This window comes from Phyllostomus discolor, chromosome 13, assembly GCF_004126475.2.
Source record: "Phyllostomus discolor isolate MPI-MPIP mPhyDis1 chromosome 13, mPhyDis1.pri.v3, whole genome shotgun sequence".
Classification (NCBI taxonomy): domain Eukaryota; kingdom Metazoa; phylum Chordata; class Mammalia; order Chiroptera; family Phyllostomidae; genus Phyllostomus; species Phyllostomus discolor.
The window spans coordinates 57,681,598-57,702,738 of NC_040915.2; the positions used below are offsets into that span (position 1 = coordinate 57,681,598).

At 39.1% G+C, this 21,141-nt stretch overlaps 1 protein-coding gene and 1 long non-coding RNA gene across 6 annotated transcripts in view; one reads left to right on the plus strand and one right to left on the minus strand.

The window, feature by feature from the left end:
* Positions 1-9,183, minus strand: part of MORC2 (MORC family CW-type zinc finger 2) — a 39,965-nt gene extending 30,782 nt beyond the window's left edge. For all 3 annotated transcript variants that reach the window (XM_028527259.2, XM_028527257.2, XM_028527260.2), the window contains exons 1-2: positions 7,837-9,183; positions 526-579 (exon numbers count right to left, since the gene is read on the minus strand). In XM_028527259.2, the coding sequence (XP_028383060.1) occupies positions 526-579; positions 7,837-7,904 (122 nt within the window). In that variant the 5' untranslated portion in view covers positions 7,905-9,183. The remainder of the gene's footprint in view (positions 1-525; positions 580-7,836) is intronic.
* A 109-nt stretch (positions 9,184-9,292) lies between these two features.
* Positions 9,293-20,733, plus strand: LOC114509132. 3 transcript variants are annotated; one of them, XR_004900595.1, is made up of 5 exons: positions 9,293-11,692; positions 11,965-12,089; positions 12,819-13,454; positions 15,054-17,313; positions 20,722-20,733. It is a non-coding gene; the product is annotated as an uncharacterized LOC114509132 (long non-coding RNA). The 3 variants fall into 3 exon arrangements; XR_004900596.1 differs by lacking the exon at positions 20,722-20,733 and having other exon boundaries at positions 12,819-13,468; positions 15,054-18,758; XR_003685615.2 differs by lacking the exon at positions 20,722-20,733 and having other exon boundaries at positions 15,054-18,758.
* The last annotated feature ends 408 nt before the right edge of the window (positions 20,734-21,141 follow it).

Sequence of the window (21,141 nt, forward strand, 5' to 3'; positions counted from 1 at the left end):
ATCACCAAGAACTCAGTATAACACAGTGCTACAGAATGTTTTCTTTCAAGCACAGCTGCTAACAATGGAAAATGCTTTGATAAACTGCAGTCATCTGACAACAAAATATATAGTTTGGGAAGACACAGAACTGTGATATACTTTTAAAGACATTAGACGGTATATTCTTCTCATGGTTCAAAATTAAACCAGAGCTTATCTGTCTCATTAATTTGATTCCTAAATTTCTATCTTAATTCTGTTCTACTACAATTGTCTTGCTGTAATACACAAGGGAAAGTAGCTTTGGAGGTTACAGGTTCATTATTTTTATGCTGGAACACAAAGCAATGAATGAATTCAAGTTAATCAAATACAGTGGAAATATCAACTAACGTGCTATTAAAAATAGTCTTTTGGGTAACAGGCCTCTTAGGAATGAGTTATAGCTGTTACAGATTTGCCTTCCTCCCATGTCTTCACAGCAAAGGTCACAACCACCCAAAAAGTCTTCAAGCACAGACTGTATGCCCAAAAACTACATACCTTGCATTATCAACCAGTTCAGCAAGAGCACCAAACAAGAATTCATGAGTGGTTCTGAAATGATAAACACTAAGAGTCAGCAAAAGAATTATGGGATTGAACTATGAATCCTAATAAAAAGTCAAGGCTATAAAATACTAAGTTTATAGGAAAAAATCTAAAATCACCATTTGCATCAATTTACACAACTGAAACTTAAAGTTCTCCACCATTAGCTCATTAATCTCCCGTAAGTATTAGTCTATCAAGTCCCTATATCTACACAGAAATGTTTATTCTTGCTATGTTGAAAAAACTTACTCTGAAGTGTTAAAATATTCCTACGTGTACTATTGCTAAAAAGCAGTGTTTTTACTACTCATATCCTGCCTAGAAAAAAATGCCTGCAATTTATTTTTCATTGCCTTAACCAGCTGTTTCTACATATCTCTAAACATAGTCAATGGACAACTTGTTAGCAATCTGTTTTACTAATATCTGTGTATGATCTACTGGTGAAAGAAGAAAATCCGTTCACTGCTTATATTTTTTTATAAGCAAAAATATCCCATTTGAAAGGGGGGAGATAGGAGAGAGAAATCCATTTCTTGACTTTCTTTTATTCTGGCTAAAAATAGAGCTTTTTCACACCTTAAGGGAATGCAGTTGAAGTTAACCACTTCAGAGAGAGAAGCTACTGGTCATCTCCTTGGAAAAGATGCTCAAAGTTTGGGTTGGGTAATTACCATGGTATTCGGAATTGAATAAAACTGATATTTATACATAGTATTTATCCATACAATTCTCCCTGCATTGATATTCTCTTTAATTTCCCATAATAGTCTTCATTAGATATAAAAGTAGGATGTGTCCACCTAGAACCACCTAGAAACACTGACTTTGGATTAGGGAAAATACAAAATCATTAACATACATAATGCATTACCATCATCAAGTTTTTGAAAATAACCGAATTATTTTAGCTGATTTTGTTTTTGTATAAGAAGTTTCACCCTGGCTGGTGTAGCTCAGTGGATTGAGCGTGGGCTGCGAACCAAAGTGTCGCAGGTTCGATTCCCAGTCAGGGTACATGCCTGGGTTGCAGGCCATGACCCCCAGCAACCCCACATTGACGTTTCTCTCTTTCTCCCTCCCTTCCCTCTCTAAAAATAAATAAATAAAATCTTAAAAAAAAGTTTCACCCAATAGATAAACTGAAATTTTCTAGAAATTAAAAATACTTATACCAATACTAAATAACCAGCATGCAAGATGTAAAATGTTTGTTTATAAATGTTTGTTCAAAACTAAACTGTCAGGAAATTTTCACAAATGCAAATTTTTAATTAAAATGAACAGTTGTGGGAATTTTGGGAAGAACTTTTACCATGAAATCAGTGAATTTATGTTGCCAATCCAAAGGTGACACCAATAAATAAGTTTTAACAAAAAGGAAGACAAATTTCTCTCCAATTCAACTAGAAAAAAAGAGCTCAAAATGTTCTAACATCAAATTCTTATTTTACATGAAAAAAACAATTTCTAAGAAAAAAACCTGCATAAAACAGCCATAGATTTCATTACTAAAAATATTTAAGGCTCTAAGGCCCTGGCCAGGTAGCTAAGTTGGTAAGAGCATCATCCCAATATGCCAAGGCTACAGGTTTGATCCCTGGTCAGGGCACATACAAGAATCAACTAATAAATGCATAAATAAATGGAACAACATATCGATGTTTCTTTTTCCCTCTCTCCCTTCTGTCTCCGTTTCTAAAAATTAATCATTAAAAATTTTTAAAAATATTTAAACCTCTAGACTCATTAGATTCTTCGAATTATCAACTGAAATACAAATAAGTACTCTGTAGATTATTCCACTAAAAAAATAAGCTAGAAAATTAACATGACATATTAAAATTAACATTTGTTTAAAGTAGCATTAAAAATAACATTGGCTCTCAAGCTTTCAACCAGTTATTTCCCTGACTTATAACTGATTTAGAAACTTACAAATGGAATTAGTTTTTTAATGCTCTAAATTTTTAAAATTTCAAGCACTGTTATATAAAAATATAAATTGCTGCAATACTTATCTCAATAAGAATTAGCACTTTAACTTAAGTCAAGAAATCTCAGAAACATAGCTCCTGAAAAAAACACAATAAAAATGAGACTACAACTTGTAAGCAGAAATTTCTGGATTATTAAATTACAGAATGAAGGATCTGGCCTTTGGTTGTGAGAGTGGCGAATATGAATAATCTAGAAAACTAATTCTGATAGCCTTTGCCATCAGAGCAAAGAAATAAAAAATAGGAACAGCAACTGCTTCTTAGGAATACATATTTCTGATCTTCATATAAAAAATGAGACATTTAGAATTCAATAGGAAGATCTCAAAAGAGAAAGTACAAACTATCTCTGGCTAAGTTTTCACTACTTCCTATACAATGTTTAGAAATGTGCCTTGTACTTTTAAAATTAAAAATATACATTCCAAATAGTTTTCCTTGTTCCACACAGTGTCAATGCTGTTCCACACTTACATATTTCAGATAAATTAACAGGTATCTTTAAAATCTAACTAAGGGGGCCCTGGCCAGTGTGGCTCAGTTCGTTGGAGCAGCATCCAGTAAACCAAAAAGGTCACAGGTTAGACCCAGTCAGTGCAAATGCCTAGGTGGTGGTTCAGTCCCCAGATCGGGTGGGTGTGAGAAGCAGCCTATCCATGTTTCCCTCTCACATCGATATTTCTCTCCTCTCTTTTCCCTCCCTTCCCGAAGGAAGGAAGGAAGGAAGGAAACACAGCTATAACTAAAGGGTATTTTTGTGATGTGTACTGATACATCATAAAAGGGGACTGTTGTGACAACTCTTGATGAGGTCAGAAACAACACACAAAATCTCCGATCCTCCAACCAATTAAGGATAGATCCTACTAACAAATGTTAAAGCTGGAATTTTTTTTTAAAGATTTATTTATTTATTTTTAGAGAGGGAAGGGAGGGAGAGAGAGAGAAACATCAATGTGGGGTTGCTGGGGGTTATGGCCTGCAACCCAGGCATGTACCGTGACTGGGAATCGAACCTGCAACATTTTGGTTCACAGCCCACGCTCAATCCACTGAGCTATGCCAGCCAGGTAAAGCCAGAATTCTAAATACCTCTTAAAATGGTTAAGAACCAAAAATGTACCAACTTTACAAGTTCTCCCCTTTTTTCAAATAATATTTAAAGAGATGCACTCATTTCTAGTTAGTATCTGAGATACAAATATTTGAATAACTATCAAAGGAAATTCTTTATAGACCCAATAACTCCTCGTTTGTGATCCAAGAAAGATCTACCATGTGGAAAAACAAATATTTTAACAAACTCTACTTTGAACTGATCAAGGCTTTTACACTGTTTGTGCTGGAAAAAAAAAAAAGTATTTTCAGCTCATCATTTCCAATGACAAATTCACATGCAAATATATTTATTATTAAGGAAACGGTATCCCAATTCATATTCAGCCCAAATTTAAACCAGCTGAGCTCTTGGATATGTTGACAATAGTTAACTGCCCTAATCGATAGAAAATAAAGCTGAGAAATTCTAAAGCAACCATTTACATTTCATATTGTTTTAATATAATTAGAGTTAAGAATCCACATTTCAACAGAATTGTCACAAGAAATAACGTATCTAGAGTTAACAGATTCCTCCATATTCACTTTATGGATAAACCAAAAATATTAATAGCCAAGATAAAAATTATTAAATGTGCCAACAGGAACAGACATAGAAAGCAGACATGTTATACTTAAGCATCCTGCTCTATCATACCACTTAGCATTACTGCAAAGAGTGACTTAAGATATGTATCTTATGCCAAAGGAACATTACCACCAGCACTACACCTAGATTGCTCATGAACTTTTTACTATCAGCTACAAAACCCATCACCAAAAAGCAGTAACAGCATAAAACTCCTTTTATCTAAAAACTTGAGCCCTGGCCAGTGTGGCTCAATGGATTGAGCACTGGACTACAAAGGAAAGGGTCACTGGTTCAATTCCCAGTCAAGGCACATGCCTGGGTTGCAGGCCAGGTCCCCAGTGTGGGGCAAGCAAGAGGCAACCACACATTGCTGTTTCTCTCCCTCCTTCTCCCTCCCTTCCCCTCTCTCTAAAAATAAATAAATAAAATCTTAAAAGTAAATTAAAAATTCTAGAATATCCAGTATTAAAAAAAATTATCCTAAGACGTCCATGTTATCCTGAGAATTTCCCATACGTGCTTTAAACCTTAATGCTAATGGGAACCAAGAGAATAACTGTCAGCAGTTAACACTGGACTAATAAAAAAAAAAAAAAAAAAAAAACAGATGTTCACTGTCTCTAACAGATAGGCCAGAATCTACTAGGAATTTATCTGCCTAATGCCTAGCACCAAAGAGCACATTGCTACCATGCTTCCACCAACTTTTGGTTTATGTAAGTTAATATTATAAACAGAATAATCACCACCATCTATTAATGTTTACTATGTACTATTTAAGAGTTAATTACTTCATAAACGTTATTTTACATAGTACTCAGAAACACAATCAAATTAGTCCCATTTTATAGATGAAGAAACTGAGGCTCAGAGAAGTTGACCTCTGCCCAAGGACACAGCCAAAAAGAAATCAAATCATAGCTTGGCATGCTCCGAAGCCCATGATCTTTCCATTGCATCACATTGACTTCCACCCTTTCCAGGCTGCTTACAACTCTCCACTACCTAGAAGGTAAGGAAAAGGTCATTTCTTTCACAATTAACAACATGGAGTATATTGCAGATGCCAGACACCCTAAAGTGATCTTCTTTTTAACATAACAGAACAAACAAGGTACTGTAAGAAGAATTTCACCTTCTCTGAAGATGACATTGCACCACTTATTACAGAGAATATATATCTAACATCATTAAGAGCAGTACTAAGTCACATCTTAAAAAAAATTTAAAGCCCTGGTCCACTACTCAGTTGATCACAGCATTGTCCTGATACGTGGTTTTGGGTTTGATCCCCAGTCAGGACACATACAAGAAATAACATATGAATGCGTAGTGGGACAACAAATCAATGTTTCTCTCGTGCTCACTTTTCCTCTCTCTACAATCAAACAACAAAAGAGAAAGAAAGGAAATTTAAAATTGTGTTTCCTCTAGAACTGAGCTTCCAGTCAGGTCACCATATTAAAGAAATCTCTATATTAGTTACAAACCAGGAACTTACTTTATCTTGTCATTCTAGGGTTCATATTCTCTTCTGGCACAACTGGGGATATTTAAAAGTAGACTAATTCAATGGTGTAACCCAAATATTACAGAACTTCCAAAATGCTACAACCAACCCTCAAATTTCTATGCAAGCAGGTGATTCCAATTCAACACTGGTAAAGAAAATTCTCCATTATCACTTCAAAGAAGTGATTTACCTGAGGCTCAATTCTTCGATTTGGCTGTGTCCACCTAATGTTAATAAGCTATAAAACAGAACAAGCAGAACTAAATATCCCAGAATCCTCAACTTAGAGGCTTGCTAAGATAAAATTGAAGACTTTTAAAGTGAGAAGTAGCCCTGGCCAGAGAGCTCATTTGATTAATGCATCATTCCACCACAACCCAAGGTTGCAGGTTCAATACCCGGTTGGGGCACATGCAGGTATCAACCAATGAATGCATGGAAGAGTGGAACAAATTGATGCTTCTCCCCCCTTCTCTCCCTAAAATCAATTAAAAAAAAAAATAAACCAGTAAGTAAACCCTTCTCTGTATAGACAAGGAAAGAAGTCCTTAAAGATAAAGCTGGGCCTCAGTTTCTTCAAATACAAAGTTGGAATAATTCCAGTAGTGTTGCTATAAAGACAACTTTCAGCCATGTTTAAAACAGTAACTAGCATGATCAATTAGTTACTACTATCTTATAATCAAATAGTCTTTAAAGAAGCTGAAACAAGAATCCAGTTTCTAAAGTCCCATTCATGTTCTTCCAAGATTATTAAATAGTCTACCATTCCAAATTTGGATTCTCATTCCAAAGCACAATCATCTGTGAATATCTAGTGGTTTCAACTGCTTATTTTTTTTTAACTGCTAATTCTTAATATGACAGTTCAAACATAAAGAAGGAAAACGAAGGTTTTGCCCAAGGCTGTATTATAAACTAGTCAGTAACCTTACCTAACTGGATTTCAGATTCACCGTCCACAGCACAAGAATTTGCCTGGGTAAACTCTACAGCACCTATCCTAAAAGACACTAGTTCAATAATAAGCTTCCTACACAAAGCAAAATAAAACCAGGCTCTGGTAATTTGGCAATTCACTTCACTTAAGAGAAATTTTATTTCCTTGATAGGAAAAATAGTAAACAAAATGTTACAGACGTGATCACAGAAACTCTGAAAAATTAAGGGTTTTGGTTTTGTTTCTAAGTCCTTCCCCATGAAAGGATAAAAATTACTATACTATTGTTGAATAACTTAAGTCCACATTCTCAACCCTGAAGGTGATTCTTCAGATGTCTGGGCCATCATTTAGCTGCTCATCACCTCTCTACATCCTAAAATGTCAGGCTACTTACCTTGATCTCAAAAGTGACAAATGTATGTATTAAAACACTAAGTAGTTACAACTCCAATCAATTACTTCCATGATCGAGCGTAAGGGTTGACCCCAAAACATTGCAGACCAATGTAGTGATGGTAATCTCTTCATGAACTTAAGAACGACACACACTCTACGTGTTCTGAGATTTGCACACGTTTTGGGAATGGCTATTTAAATCATGGTTTTAAACAGGATGCCATTTCCTGCTTAGCATATTAAAACTATGTTGGATGTGGGGACGAATTTCCCAGGAATATAAAGCCATTTGTTTGCTGGGGGAAAAAAATTTTTCTTCTAATAAGTTGTCATTTAAATATCTTCATTCACCTTTTTTCCTTGTTAGAAAGAATAAAACTTGTTATAACCAAACTGTTTTGGCTGTTGTCACTAAAAAAAATATACTAGGATACTCCAACTTTTGATGATCCAAAGAACAGTCCTTATTGGATTCCTAACAAACGCTTGAGAAAGAAGTTGATATAGTAACTCAAAAAACTAGTTTGCATTTGGTCAAATAAATTCTGATCCAATAAATGGTCGTAATCTTCTGGATTAGCAAGAAATATTTCACTGATTTCAGTTCATCCAGCGATATATCCCCAAAAGTGAAAAAGCAAACTTTTCTGAGAAGATTTCCACACTAATATCAAGAAAGGACTTATCGGTGACTATAGTGGCATCTATAGATACTTACGAATTTGTGTGCAGATATTCAAAGGTTAGCTGAGCTCGATTCAAACTGCTGTAATTCGTGAAAGCCATAAGTGCAGTGAGGTCCAGTCCTTTACCAACTAACTGGGAAATACAACCTTGTAACGAAATAGATTTTCCAGGATTCTTCCCAGAAAGATTTGGTAATTGCGTCTGTGCTCCTTACAATTAAACAAGATTACTGCGTACCTATCTAAAATATATTCAGAGATGTCTAAAACTACAATTGATTTCTCCTGCAAGTTTTTATCTTCTTAGACTTTGATGTAGTATCGTGAATAGAACTATGTCAATAAATCTGCGGTCTCAAGGAGCTTTGGCGTTAAGTTGCGATTGTTCAACGAATCGAAACGTGGATGATCTTGAAAGTAGATGGTACGGAGTTGGCGGTTTTATTACTGCTCCATCTTCATTTTCTTCGAGCCCTTTTTCGTTCTTCTAGGAAATTCGGCAATCCGGAAACTTACCAATCCGGAAATTTATCAACTTCTGTTATAAAAGTGGTCAATCACCCATGTCTTCGCCATCAATGATCCCAGGATCTTTAAAGAGACACCAGACTGGCGACAGCGATGTGAAGTATATATGGCGATACTTCCGGCTTTACCAGCTCCCAACTGAAAGATCTCTTAACCGCTGAGGGCGGATTCCTGTTTTCAGAGCCCCGCCCCAGTCTCCCCTGGCTCGTGGGTCAAATTACCTCACAAAGGCCCACTAAAAGGCCTCAGAATTAACCGGCCCAAATTACCTCAAGTGCGCCGCGCGCCCCTCCCCCACTCTCCTCAGACCTCAGCCTCAGGCCTTTTCCGGGCCTCTCCTCTGGAAAAGGAGTCAGGCCCAGTTTTCAAAGCCCAGATCGAGGGCAATGGAGAGCGCACTACCCAACCGGGCGTTGCCCAGCGATCACGGCTGCCTTTTTCCCTCCCCACGGAACTGGAACCCTACAACCGCAGCGCGTTCTTGGAACCATGTGCTGCCGCCTCCTCCTCCGTTGCCTCCGCCGCCGCCGCCGTCACGACACAAGCCGCCCGTGCGCCGTGATGAATGAGATGATGACAGGACTGAGCACCACGAAATTGGGCTTTTAGGGCAGCTTCGCAGCCGCTTCCGCGGCCACCTCAGCCTCCGCTTTGTCTCGGCTAGTGCACACGAAACGGGCTGCCTCGCGCACTCCCCGACGCCCCAAACCCCCGAGGCCTCCGCGGCGCATTCAGCCAATCACAGAGCTGGAGCTCCTCCCACCTCCGCCCTAAAACGACGCCCCCTGATTGGTTGACAGTGTGTCTCCACATGACCGGATCTTGTTAGCTGGGTCCACCCCTATCACGTGAGAGAACGCGCCTCTCTTCCTGCTTTCCTGACCCTCTCCGCCATTTAAAGAAACAGTACCGGGGGCGGGTCGAGCGACGCAGCCGGGACGGTAGCTGCAGAGCGGACCGGAGGAGCCATCTTGTCTCGTCGCCGGGGAGTCAGGCCCCTAATTCGAAGAAGCCCTGGCGCGCCCTCCCCCCCTCCCCGGTCTGGTAGGGCGAAGGAGCGGGCGCGCGGTCGATCGAGCGATCGGTTGGCGGCTCTTTCTCCTGCTCTGGCATCCAGCTCTTGGGGCGCAGGCCCGGCCGCCGCGGCGCGCGCCCGGTGGCCGTTGGCGCTCGCGCCGTGTCTTTCTTCTCGTACGCAGAACTCGGGCGGCGGCCTATGCGTTTGCGATTCGACGAGGAGTCGTCCGGGTGGTCGGCGGTGGCGGGCAGTTGCTCCGCCCCGCTCCCGGGGAGGCGGCGGCGGGATTTGGCGCGTCTGGGGAAGCGGGGGTGGCCGGGGCGGGCCTGGAGGCCTGGCGCCACCCTTCGGGGCCTGCAAGGACCCAGTTGGAGGCACAGGAAGGTGCTGGGGGATGGTTGGTGGTGGGCTTTCTACTTTGCCTTTTCCTCCTTATGCCGCCTTAGTGAGAGGCGGGAGCTCTGGCGGCAGCTCGGGGGTGGGAGACAAGCTCCGGAGTCGGAAGAACTGGGTTTGCTTCCGGGCCTAGCCACCAGCTGGCCGAGTGACCTTAGGCAAGTCACTCTGTAATATGTCTGCGCCTCAGTTTCCTCCTCTGCCTATCGATGTTTGTGGAATAAAAATCGCTTTATAAACTATAAAGCGTCAGTGTACGTAAGGGATAATTATCGTTTGTCAATTTTTTTGAGTTGTAAGAAAACAGCAATTGCCCAATCCATGGATTTTGAACCTGGGAACCTTGGATTGGAGTTGGAGATCCCCAAACTCCCTGAAATTGTATGCAGAAATTAGTGGGACTGTGCATTTTAAGGGAACGAGGATCCATCTCCAACAAGTTTTCAAAAGGAGGTATCACCTCTGAAGAGTTAAGAACCACAATTTGTTTATGCCATAGGGAGGAAACTGAGGCCTAGATGTCATTTGAGATCCTTCACAACCAATTCGAAGCCCCTGTTTGAATCCCTGGGATATGTGAGCTTTTTTGTGCATAATGGGTATTCGGGGTAACAACACTCCACTGCTTGGCTTCTTTTCTGATTCTTTTCTTTCCTTATAGGGTGCCTGAAGGGTGGCTAATGCATATGGTACTGTGGCACCTATTATAAAGCAGCGGAAAATAAGAGTGGACATGTTCTCTAGTGTCAAGAGGCATATTTAATCTTTGGCCCATTAACTGTTTGTTGCTGCTTATACTGGTGCCTGACTGCCTTTCTGACTCTTTCACTGACCATTTTCCACGACCATGTTTGTCATCTGTTACTTGCTCCTGTTTTATATCCCTAGTCTCTGTGGTTGGTGATGAGCAGGTTTCTTTTTAAATGGTGCTGCCAAGTCTAGCTAATTAATGGTGCAGGTGGATTTTTAGCAAGCTGGCTCACTGGAACAGACTGAATGAACCAGCCATGGAATTCCCAAAGATATTGGGGGTTATCTTTATTCATTGAAGGTTAACATTTGCTAAAAAGTTTTGTTGGAACCTCTGCTGAACCTCACAATCAGTGGATTTGGAAGTGTTTCAAAGCTTAACATTTTCCTGGACTGCTTTGTATTCTATTTGCTTGCAAGTGTGTTACTACAGTGGCCAAAATGCCAGTTTTTTGCTTCTTTGTTAATTGTCAGCTGCTTTTATCTAATTCCAGGCTATTGCCCAGCAAACACTATAGAAATGTTTGAACAGTTGGATTCAGACATTTTTGTTTTGTGGAGTGGTACAGCTCTAAGCAAGTGAACACACAAGTTTAAGTGTATTTTGTCTGGTTAGGTGTTACCTGGTTCTGCTATTGCATACAAATATCTGGAAAAAGTCAATTGACTGTACCCTTTACCTAAAGGGCAGAGACAAATGATCTCACTGCCAGAGAAATAACTTTTTTGGAGAAAAATGTATTGGTCTTTTAGGTTTTTTGTAATAAAATCTGGATGTACTACAAAAGAATCACAAGACTGTGGTGATAAGATGCTTTTCTTGGCAGAAGGGGGAAAAAAACAACTGGAACTCTAAGCTTGAAATTCTGTGACAAAATGTGAGATGTCCAGGATAGAAGGTTGAAAGTGTTTCACTACAGTATTCTTCACTAGCTGGAGCAGATGTCTTTCAGTGTAGCCACGCATGGGCTCCAGATTTGCAAGACGGGGACCTGCAGGAGCTTGATGAGGATGTGACAAGAACTCTGAAGTTGGATGCTTTTATTTTTGAATTTTGGGACTATTGACCTCACTTTCAGAAGAGAGACTGACTAAACAAACAATGCCACCAGCACTGTTACGGGGAATTCGAAGTCCTGAGTTTCTGCCAGATCCTCAGTTGCAAACTGGTGACGCTGCATCCAAAGCAAACTACGGTACTTGCAGTTTTCCAAAATGAATCATTCTTTACCATCTCCACACTTTTGTTCATACTCTCTTCTCTACCCTAAAATGTCCTCCTCCGGTTCTTCACCTGCCAAAACTCTGCCATTTTTTCAATATCCACCTCGGATGCTCTCTTGTCCATCTGTCTCTTAACTTTAGCCAGAAACAATCTTGTAAATTTTTTGTTATGTATCTTTTATGTTTGTATATAATACCCTGTAAAAGTTATTTGCATGCTTTTTTTTTCTTTGTTCTCTTGCAGACAGCAAACCCCTTGAGGAAAAAGGGATCTTAACGAATCTTTGCCCACACATACTACCACATATGATGAAGCTTTTAATAGAACGGAGGAATTTAGAAAGCAGGCTATCTCTGAATAAGCATTCAGTAAGTGCCTGCTTAATCATTGCGTTGATAACCTAGTTACTCTTGATTAGGGGAAAAAATCACCAGTTATGGGCCATGTTTCCTTTGTTTCATGTTTTTATTATTTTTTAAATTCTGAATTTAAAAAGATTTCAGGAGCCCTCAAAGAAAGAAACTGAAAAATTGTATAGATTATTACAGAAGGGTCCACAGACTAGGCTTATTGCCTAGATATTTCATTTCTCCCCCATTCAAGATGGAATCTTGTTAAAATGAAGGTTAAGAGTAGGTTTTTTTTCATAAGACGATTCAAGAGAGGCATTATAAAAGGAAGGAGGGCAATATCTCATTTACCTTGGTGTTATATAAACTTAAATTCCGTTCTTGTGCCTTTTGCAAAGCCCTTCTTCCCCACCAACCACTACCCAGCAGCCTGAATGCAATCGAGTTACTCCCCCAAAGTAGGAGACTTAGAGCAGTTTCAGAGACAGTTTATTTTCAAGAGTCAGGCAATAGTCTTTTCCAGAGAACTCTTTATGTTTTTATCATCACTGATTTTAAGGCTTCTTTTTTCCCTTTAGCATTGTCAGCTTCTCGGTCAGGCTTTTCAATAATTAGTACCCCGCAGGCAGCTAATGTGCTGACAGTAGGCCCATCCCAGTGTTAGAGTCTGGTGTTGATAATGCCATGCATTTGTTACCAGTTTTGTCCCTGAACCTTCTCACTATCTTCCTTGTACTGTTCCATCAGCCTACAGATTTGGTACCTGGATTTTTGCCCATGGTGATTCCTATTATCTTACTACTGAAGAAGACACCATTCCAGTGGACCACTGTGACCCCAGGAGCATTCAGCCATCATGATGTGGCCTTCACCTACTTGTGTCCTATTCTGCCCAGATTGAGCACCACCCTTTATGTGATGAAGCCAAATAGCTGAAGCTGTTTAATCACAACAAAGGCCCATAAGTGTGTATTTTGTTTCTTCAGTTCAAACCTTCAGAGACACACAATACATTTGGAACAGGGGATTTTTAGTTTTCAACACTGTCTAAAGAATGGCAACATCTTGAGAACAACATTGGACCACATCCCACAGTCTCAAATGTTTGAAGTATATGAAGTGTCAAGAATCCCATCCATGTCACTGGACACTGTTCTTTTCCACTTCAGATCTGTAGTATCCTACTGAAAGAGAAAGCAGATATTCAGACTTACTGGAATTAAAACAAAGGCACAATGAAGGCCTCATAGCATCTTCTTTGGGATTACTCAGGAACCAGAACTTCTCACACAAATGTAAGAAATTTTACAAAGGAATCCTTTACCTAACAGCATCTCACAAGGCTTCAATCAGATTCCAGAAAAGGCCTCTTGAGACATCCAGGTAGAACCTATATGGTAAACCCTTATGTTTATATCGCACTTTACAGTTTCAAAGCACTTTTACATGTATTAATATCAATTATCAAAATCACACAATAAATTATAATCCCTTTCTGCAAATCAGGAAATGGGATTTGAAAGGTTGTCCAAGGTGACGTAGCTACCATATGGTAGAAGCCAAGCCTTCTGACTCCCAGTCCAGTTCTCTCCTTGGAATTAAGTTAGCCTCTACTTAACCCACAGGGTTAAAATGACTGCAGGTTAGGAATCCCAGAAAAGTTTTCCAGCCTCCTTATCAGGTACCCTCAACCAGGATATCATAAACTGTACCTAGACCAGAATTCTATGGAAATACCCCTAAGGTTTAGGAGCAGGCTATCTTCCATGACAATAGATTATCCAGTCAACAAGACACATCTTCATCTGATAGCAACACTACCCAACATGAAACACAAAGCTACTTAGAGATCTTTTGTCCATCTTTGTGGTCTTCCCAAAGACAGACTAATTGATTGGGGATCCCTTCTTTGTTTTTAAGTCTTGGACTCTAGGACACCCAAGATCTTAGCTATTGTTCTTTATCCCCAAACAAATATTTACACAAAATGAGCCATCCATTTAGAGGAATGCTGTTTATGCATGTGTGTTTATATGTGTGACATGTCCATATTACATGTCATACATGGTTTCTGTAGTCCAGTAAGGTGGTAAAAATACTGTAAATTGTTCCCTCCCTGATTGGTAATACAATATAGTGTATTAGAAGATCACTGAGGGCTTAGCAAAAATCTCATTTAACTGTTAAGCCTAGTTCTAAGTTAATCAGGCAGAGGATGTTATTTTTGTAGCATTTTAATGAAATGAGGCAACTGCCTTAAGATGGCATAGCCAGTGCTTCCTGAATGCCAACAGATGAACCCCAAGAATAAACTACCATCTTCGAAACCTCCCCCCTCTTTTTCTTGTCAATAACTGCTTTGAATTAGTACATGTCCATGATTTGAGAGTCCTTTATCTTGACCATTACCTTGATTTTTCTGTCAAGGGAATCTCTAGAAGATTTGTGGGAATATGAGTGGTGGGAGGTTAGGGGAAAGTTAATTCATTTGAATTTGGATGGGTTCTATAACCTTTGGCCATGTACTTCTCTGTCCCTAAAATTGTATTGTAAACCTAGTTCAAGGGCATTGCATCTCAGATGGGTGAGAAGATTGGAAAGGGGGAAAATGGGGAGGAGGGGTGAAAAGTAGATATTTTCTTAGAATTTCTGAGTTGTGGCCCACTGAGATCTTATCAGTACTTGAAGAGAGGTCATCCAGCCATGCTATTCTTAGAATAATATTTACAAAGGAATGAATGTATTTTGCAGCTGTATGCTGACTGCAAAAACCCCAGTGCTGTTGTCACTTAAAACCAATAGTGTTCTCTGAGCATAGTCACAAGCCCACTTTCAGGCAATGAGAATTTATAGCAGATTTGAATGTTAATTTCTTAATTCTGTAAATGTAGCCCACCTTAGGGGAAGAGTGAATAGGAAACATCTTTGCTTACTATAGGCTTTGCTTACAGTTTGGTTTCTATGACATTTTTTGTATTTCAGCATTTTGTGAACAACTTATTCTTAGATCATTGGTTTTCCAAAGGCTTTGTGGCCATGAAGCCCTTTGAATGAAAACTATGCGGAAACCTAAAGTAAAAGTGAAGCTGCTCTGGATGAAGCAGGAGTGGGGGGCCTGAAACCTGCTACAAGCATCTTCCTTTACCACCATGGTGACACCTAAGGACTTCTTTACAACACCTAGAATTCTTCAGAACACATTCGAAAAACACTGCCCTAAACAACAATACGTTTGACCTGAATGGTATTCTGATCTGTACCTCTACTCAGTACAGTCCATGTTCAAGTGGTACAGAATATTCGTAGGAATACTTCTGTGGGCAAACTCAAAAAAGTCTAAGAAGATCAGTATGTCTTTGTCCAGCCCCACCCCCCAAGAAGTTATATGGGCTAAAAGTGGTTATCAACTGGACCTAAAATTACAGCCCTCTACCCCCGATGGACTTCCAGTGATTGCTGGGTTTGGATCTAGACTGAGTGATTCATACGTACTTAACACTGACAAAAACCCCTTTGCCTAACATCTTTCACAAATACCAGATGCTCTAGTGGTACTTGAAATGTGAGTTTGAAGTCTTGATTCTCCTTGAATACCTGAATTGCCAGGTGTTGACGCTGATGCCTCATTGAGGCTGTAGTAGACCAACTTGTACATTTGGACCTCCCATCATCAGCTGTGGTACTCTATTTCATATGCAAGTGATAACCATTAACTATGAAGCAAAATTCAGATATTGGCAACGTTAACTAAAAGGGTACCTGTTTTTTTTTTTCATTCATCTTACTCTCAGACTACAAGTTACTATGACTCAACCATTGGTGGTGTTACTGCTGTTTGGTTTTTATTCATTTCAACGTCTGTTTCTGGGATAAATGAGCTAATAACCTTTAAAAAGCTAAAACAATTCCTCCATCATTGGTATATCTGCCTGGCATATTCTGCTCTAAAATTATGAATACTGATCTCTAACTACATGTAAGACCTGATCTACAAGAGACAGTCTTTGAACATCTTTTCTCATGTATGTGATTTAAAATGTGACCATTTGGAATATTTTTTATACCACTGAGCATTTTTCCTTAAGGTGGGTCCTATGATGTCTGGTACCATCAGCTGTAGGTATTAAGGATATTTTGAGGTAGGCCTTTTGACTAGGCCGTGGTAGCTTACTTGCTGGGACTTTCAAGTTGGTGTATCATCTTTTTTTTTTTTCCTGGATATGTAGACATGAAAAACATCTACAAAGCCTACAGCTATGGATTTTATCAGGAGACTCAAGCTTCCTGCTGCTGCTTCCTAATGTCACAAGACCACAGTCCCTCATTGTGGATATGTGCATGGAATTTTAGCTATCTCGATAACTGTTTTACACTGATTCAGAGTGGCCAACTTCATTCCTTGCCATGAGATGCTCTCAGGCATTGAAACAACTTACCTGTTTTTGCAGGAAGGATTCAGCTTATGAACTTCCAGACCAGATCATGTTGAACAACTAGACTTTGATTTATATCATGAGAAGAGTCTCATTTACTTCACAGTTGACTTAAGGGCCAGCTGTCCTCAACTACTTTCATGAATGCACTGGTTAAATGTTGGGAATGGTTTCTTTATATCTCTCTTATCCACTAGACTAATTATGATTACATGACTTGGTCTGCAGATCGTCCAAGTGGCCTAAGTCTGGTTACTCTCGCCATCAACAAATAAAAATAAAAGATGACTATCCTGCTTGTATATACAACTATTATTTGTGAAGAAAAAAATTATCTACAAACTCAGTTTTCTTACTACCTTCAAAATATCAGCTGGATTTTTTTCACCTGTACAGAAAAAGACATCTATACTGCCATTCATTCCCTTTAATCCTGTCCCACTCAGTCAAAATGAGGGGCTTAAAGTGAAGATGACCACCTTTCAAGAGTCTAATGAATACCATGTGTCAGAATTGATGGATGAAAAAGCCTAAAAATCAAGCTTAGGAACTTACCTACTAATCTCCATGCCTCAAATCTCATCTAAGTCTGTCCAGTAGCACCATTCAACCAGTTTGAGGCCTTGACTTGCTTTTAATTCCCAGAGATGTGCTGAATCATAGAAGATGGAGACTTGATTACCAAAGAAAGTAGGGCCAACTTTGACAAACCCTATCACAAGTGTAGCATAAACACCTAAACAGAACCTCACTTGGACTGAGAATATAGCCTTTTCCTGAGCTGAACATTCTTGGACAAATGAGCTGCTGTACCTAACTGGCTATTTAAGGTCAGAAAATTGTATCCAGAGTAAACGCTATAGATTAACCCTGGAGTGCTCAGGGTAAAAACTAATTTTCAGAGCTTTGGTATTAAACTCTGTGTTCTTCCATATTATATCCTGGTTATTGGTATGGCTGGCCCTGCTGAAGGTACCCTACTTACCTATTTATCTTACTCAGCCCCTGCCTGCCTTTGTTGACATGTTTGTGCAATCAGACTTGCTGTCTTCAAGATGATTACAACTGATCTCAGCCTATTTTATACCCAGTTCCACCAAGATTTTTGAACAGAAGCAACCTGTACCTCACCCCACCAGGACTTTAATGTTCTCAACAGGAAGGACCATGCTGCCTTTGACCAGCAGCAACCTTTTTTTTTTTTTTTTTTTTTTTTTTTTTTTAGTGCAGAGGAAGCCTCTAAGCGTGTATATATTTGATCATTTTCAGCACCTGGGACCCCTTCTATCAGATCTGAAAGAGTACAGCAGATCAAAAGCAGTCAGTTTCTCTCTTCTGCAGTAATATAGAAGTGAGTCTGATTCACCAGTTCAGAAATGAGAAATGTTCAACTTGGCAAAAGACTTGAACACAAGAAAACTTTATACGAACTTAAAATTTACCATTGACTTGAAAACCCTCACATACTATTTGCCATTGGGAGGCTAGTTGTATTGCATTATTGTCAACTTGATAGTTGGGCTCTCCGACTCATGTTATATTGAAGCTATTGAATCATCCAGAGTATGTTACTGGACATGATTATTCCATTCCAATAAGTTTCCTGAGTACAGGATATAATCCCCATGATGGTTTTGTTTTTGTTTTAATGCTTTTATTAAGAAAGTAACAGTGCCAGCTGTTATCATTCAACTTTATGAGCAAAGATTAAACTTTTAGAATATCCGGTCTTATCACTGATACTATTTTTAATTGACCAGCAATTCATTCCATCTCTTTGTAACAGCTCCCTGATGTTTCTTGGAACCATATCTATTTTCAGTCTGCATAGTTCAGACAGTCTGACCTAACCTTAAGTTTCATGTTGGACACATAGTTCATACCTGATCAGTCAACAATCATCTCCTTCACCATAGTGATTGATTCAGGAATGGTCATGTGATTCAAGTTGATCCAGTGATACTCAACCCTAGGAGTTTTACTGAACTATGGAAGAAGAAAAGCTCAGAAACTCAATTTACTGAGGTTGCTTAACTTTGTAGGATGAAAAAAACCTCAGACCACCAGGAGTCCACCATATCAAATGAGCCAGTCAGAAAATGAAGCCAGTGCAGAGGAAAGCGGAGCCAAATGATGGAGACTTGAGTCCTGATGACAATGTTTGTGCTCCTGGATCCACCCGTGCCTGAAGCTAGTATATCCTCTGGATTTTTTCAGTTTTGTGAACCAATAAATACTCTTTTGTTTTAAGTTACTTTGAGTTGGGTCTCTATTGCTTGAAATTGAGTCTTAATATATTATACCAGTATTGAAGCCTGACAGGTCCAAATATTTATTAAATTATAGGTCATGGCCACACTGAAAATATTAAGAAAAATCACATCTTTTAAAATGAATAAGGTACACTCAATTGTGTATGGACATGGGAAAATGGCCATGTTATGTTAAGTGAATGAAACAAGCTATCGGTAAAGAAATATATAGTATGGACTAATTTTAAAATTTGTGTTTATGATTATGTAGAAAAGCCTATTAATGGCTTTCTTTGAATAGCATAGATTATGAGATTTTGAACTTGATACATTTCTGTATTGGACTGTTTTCCATAACTCACAGTACTTAAACTTTATTTAAAAGTAAAGAATTATTAATTTTAGTGCTCACTGTTTGACCTTGGCAAGTTACTTAACACTGAGCCTGTTTCATCAAATAATTTTAAATGCCCACCTTTACCTTAGTGATATTTTGATAAAGATACTCATCATCCATTACTCAAAGTGACAGATTGCTGCACCTTTACTTGTTTGAGAAACTCTGAGCTCAGTAGTTGTCCCTGAATTTTTCAAGTATACTTTAAATGTTCAGGCATATTCAAATTACCAGATTTTTATGGTTTCAGTCACCAAAAGATTGTTTTAGTTCTCAACTAATGTTAATTTTTGAAGACCTCTTGCATTTTTTACACTAGGCAGAAAGAGAAAAGTCACATTTTCTTTGAAATATGAGTGTTCTGATCTTACTGCAATCAAAGTCCAAAATAACTTTTTTTTTTCTTGCTAAGTTCATTGCATACACATTAAACTCTCAGCAGCACAGACAACTCCCACCAGCATCTTGCCATCTTTAGGTGCAAAGGCTCTTCCCATCTTCTTCCCATCATTAAAATAATGATCTAGTAGACATCCCTTTACTTTTGCCTCCCCAAATCATTTTCCCTTTTAGTGATGGATCCCCACTTTGCCTTTGGACCACTACTTCCCATTCTGTGGTATTAGTGAAACTAAATTACAGTATTTTGACATCTTAGCTAACACTGGATGTGTGCTCCAAGCCTGTCCAATCAAAACTCCTCATCTGCTAGGATTTTGAGTCTTAAGACAGGTAACAGACGAAAATATCAGACCCGAGTCATTCTGATGGAAAGCATTTAAGAGTGGGTGCAAGGACATCCCCACATGTACCCTGATTCCTATTGTCAGGACTGGTTATCCAGATTTGCCTTTGTGTAGACTATCATATATCCTCCTTATAATGTTCCTTTTTTCTTTCTTTTTTTGGGGTGTGGGCAATAAGCCAAAGAGGATTTCTGTTGCTTACAACCAGATGACTGAATGATTGTTGAGATTAATAATAATTAAGTAGTAGTCTTCAGACCTTTAGGAACATAGTCTGAAAGTGATTATTATACTGAGATTGAATTAAAGGCAATAACTCGAGCTCTATGTCCCTGGGGGGGCGGGGGGGGGGACACAGCAGTGGCAGTGAAGAGTTTAATAGTAGCAAAAAGCAAGTAAAGTACCTCCCCTTGATATCTGGAATTGTGTGCCTATTGCAGGCAAAATTTGGATAACTATTTAGCTGTTAACAATAGGACCATTGGAAATGAATAAGAAAGGCCAAAACCATTGAGTTAGGATAGTTAGTTACTTTGGGTTACATTGGACAATTTAAAAGTAAGACGACAAGCTCTAACCCAGAAACTTACCTGCAGTCATGGCAGGGGGGGAGGGGGGAGCAAAGGCCTTCCTGGATCCAGAGTGAATGAATCTCTTTGTGTTAATTCCAAAACTGCAACTCAAGAATTTAATTCCACAAATTGCAAAAATCACAATGCTGATGGAATTTGCAGAGGCGTTAATCAGAAAAGAGGCTTGTGGAATTCTGGTATCTGGGAGCATTCAAAGGAGTTGGAAAATACCAATCCCTGCATATCTCAGGAATGAAAGCTGTGGTCTTACTATTATTAGTCAAAAAGGGGGGGGGGGGGGGAACACCCTACCTGAAGAAAAACTATAGAGCATACAGAATAATAGGAGATAAGTATCAACTACAGCTCTGTGACTTACTGTAGAAATAAGATCTATAGCCTTTACCAATATCTCTTAATTTGCCTTGACTCTTTATCTACCTCTCCTCTCTATTTCAATACTTTGCCCCTAACACCTGGCTGAAGTGCAAGTATAATCCAAATTAGTCCGTTCAAATTTCCCCTCCATTTGAACTGAGTGGTTTTATTGGCAGTATCCCCCTCACTAATGTGTATGGATGTATTGGTGAAGGTTAACTATATCAGTAAATCCATAATTTGTAGGTTATCAAGATGGGGTTAAGAACTAGAGAATGAGTATCACCCAGAA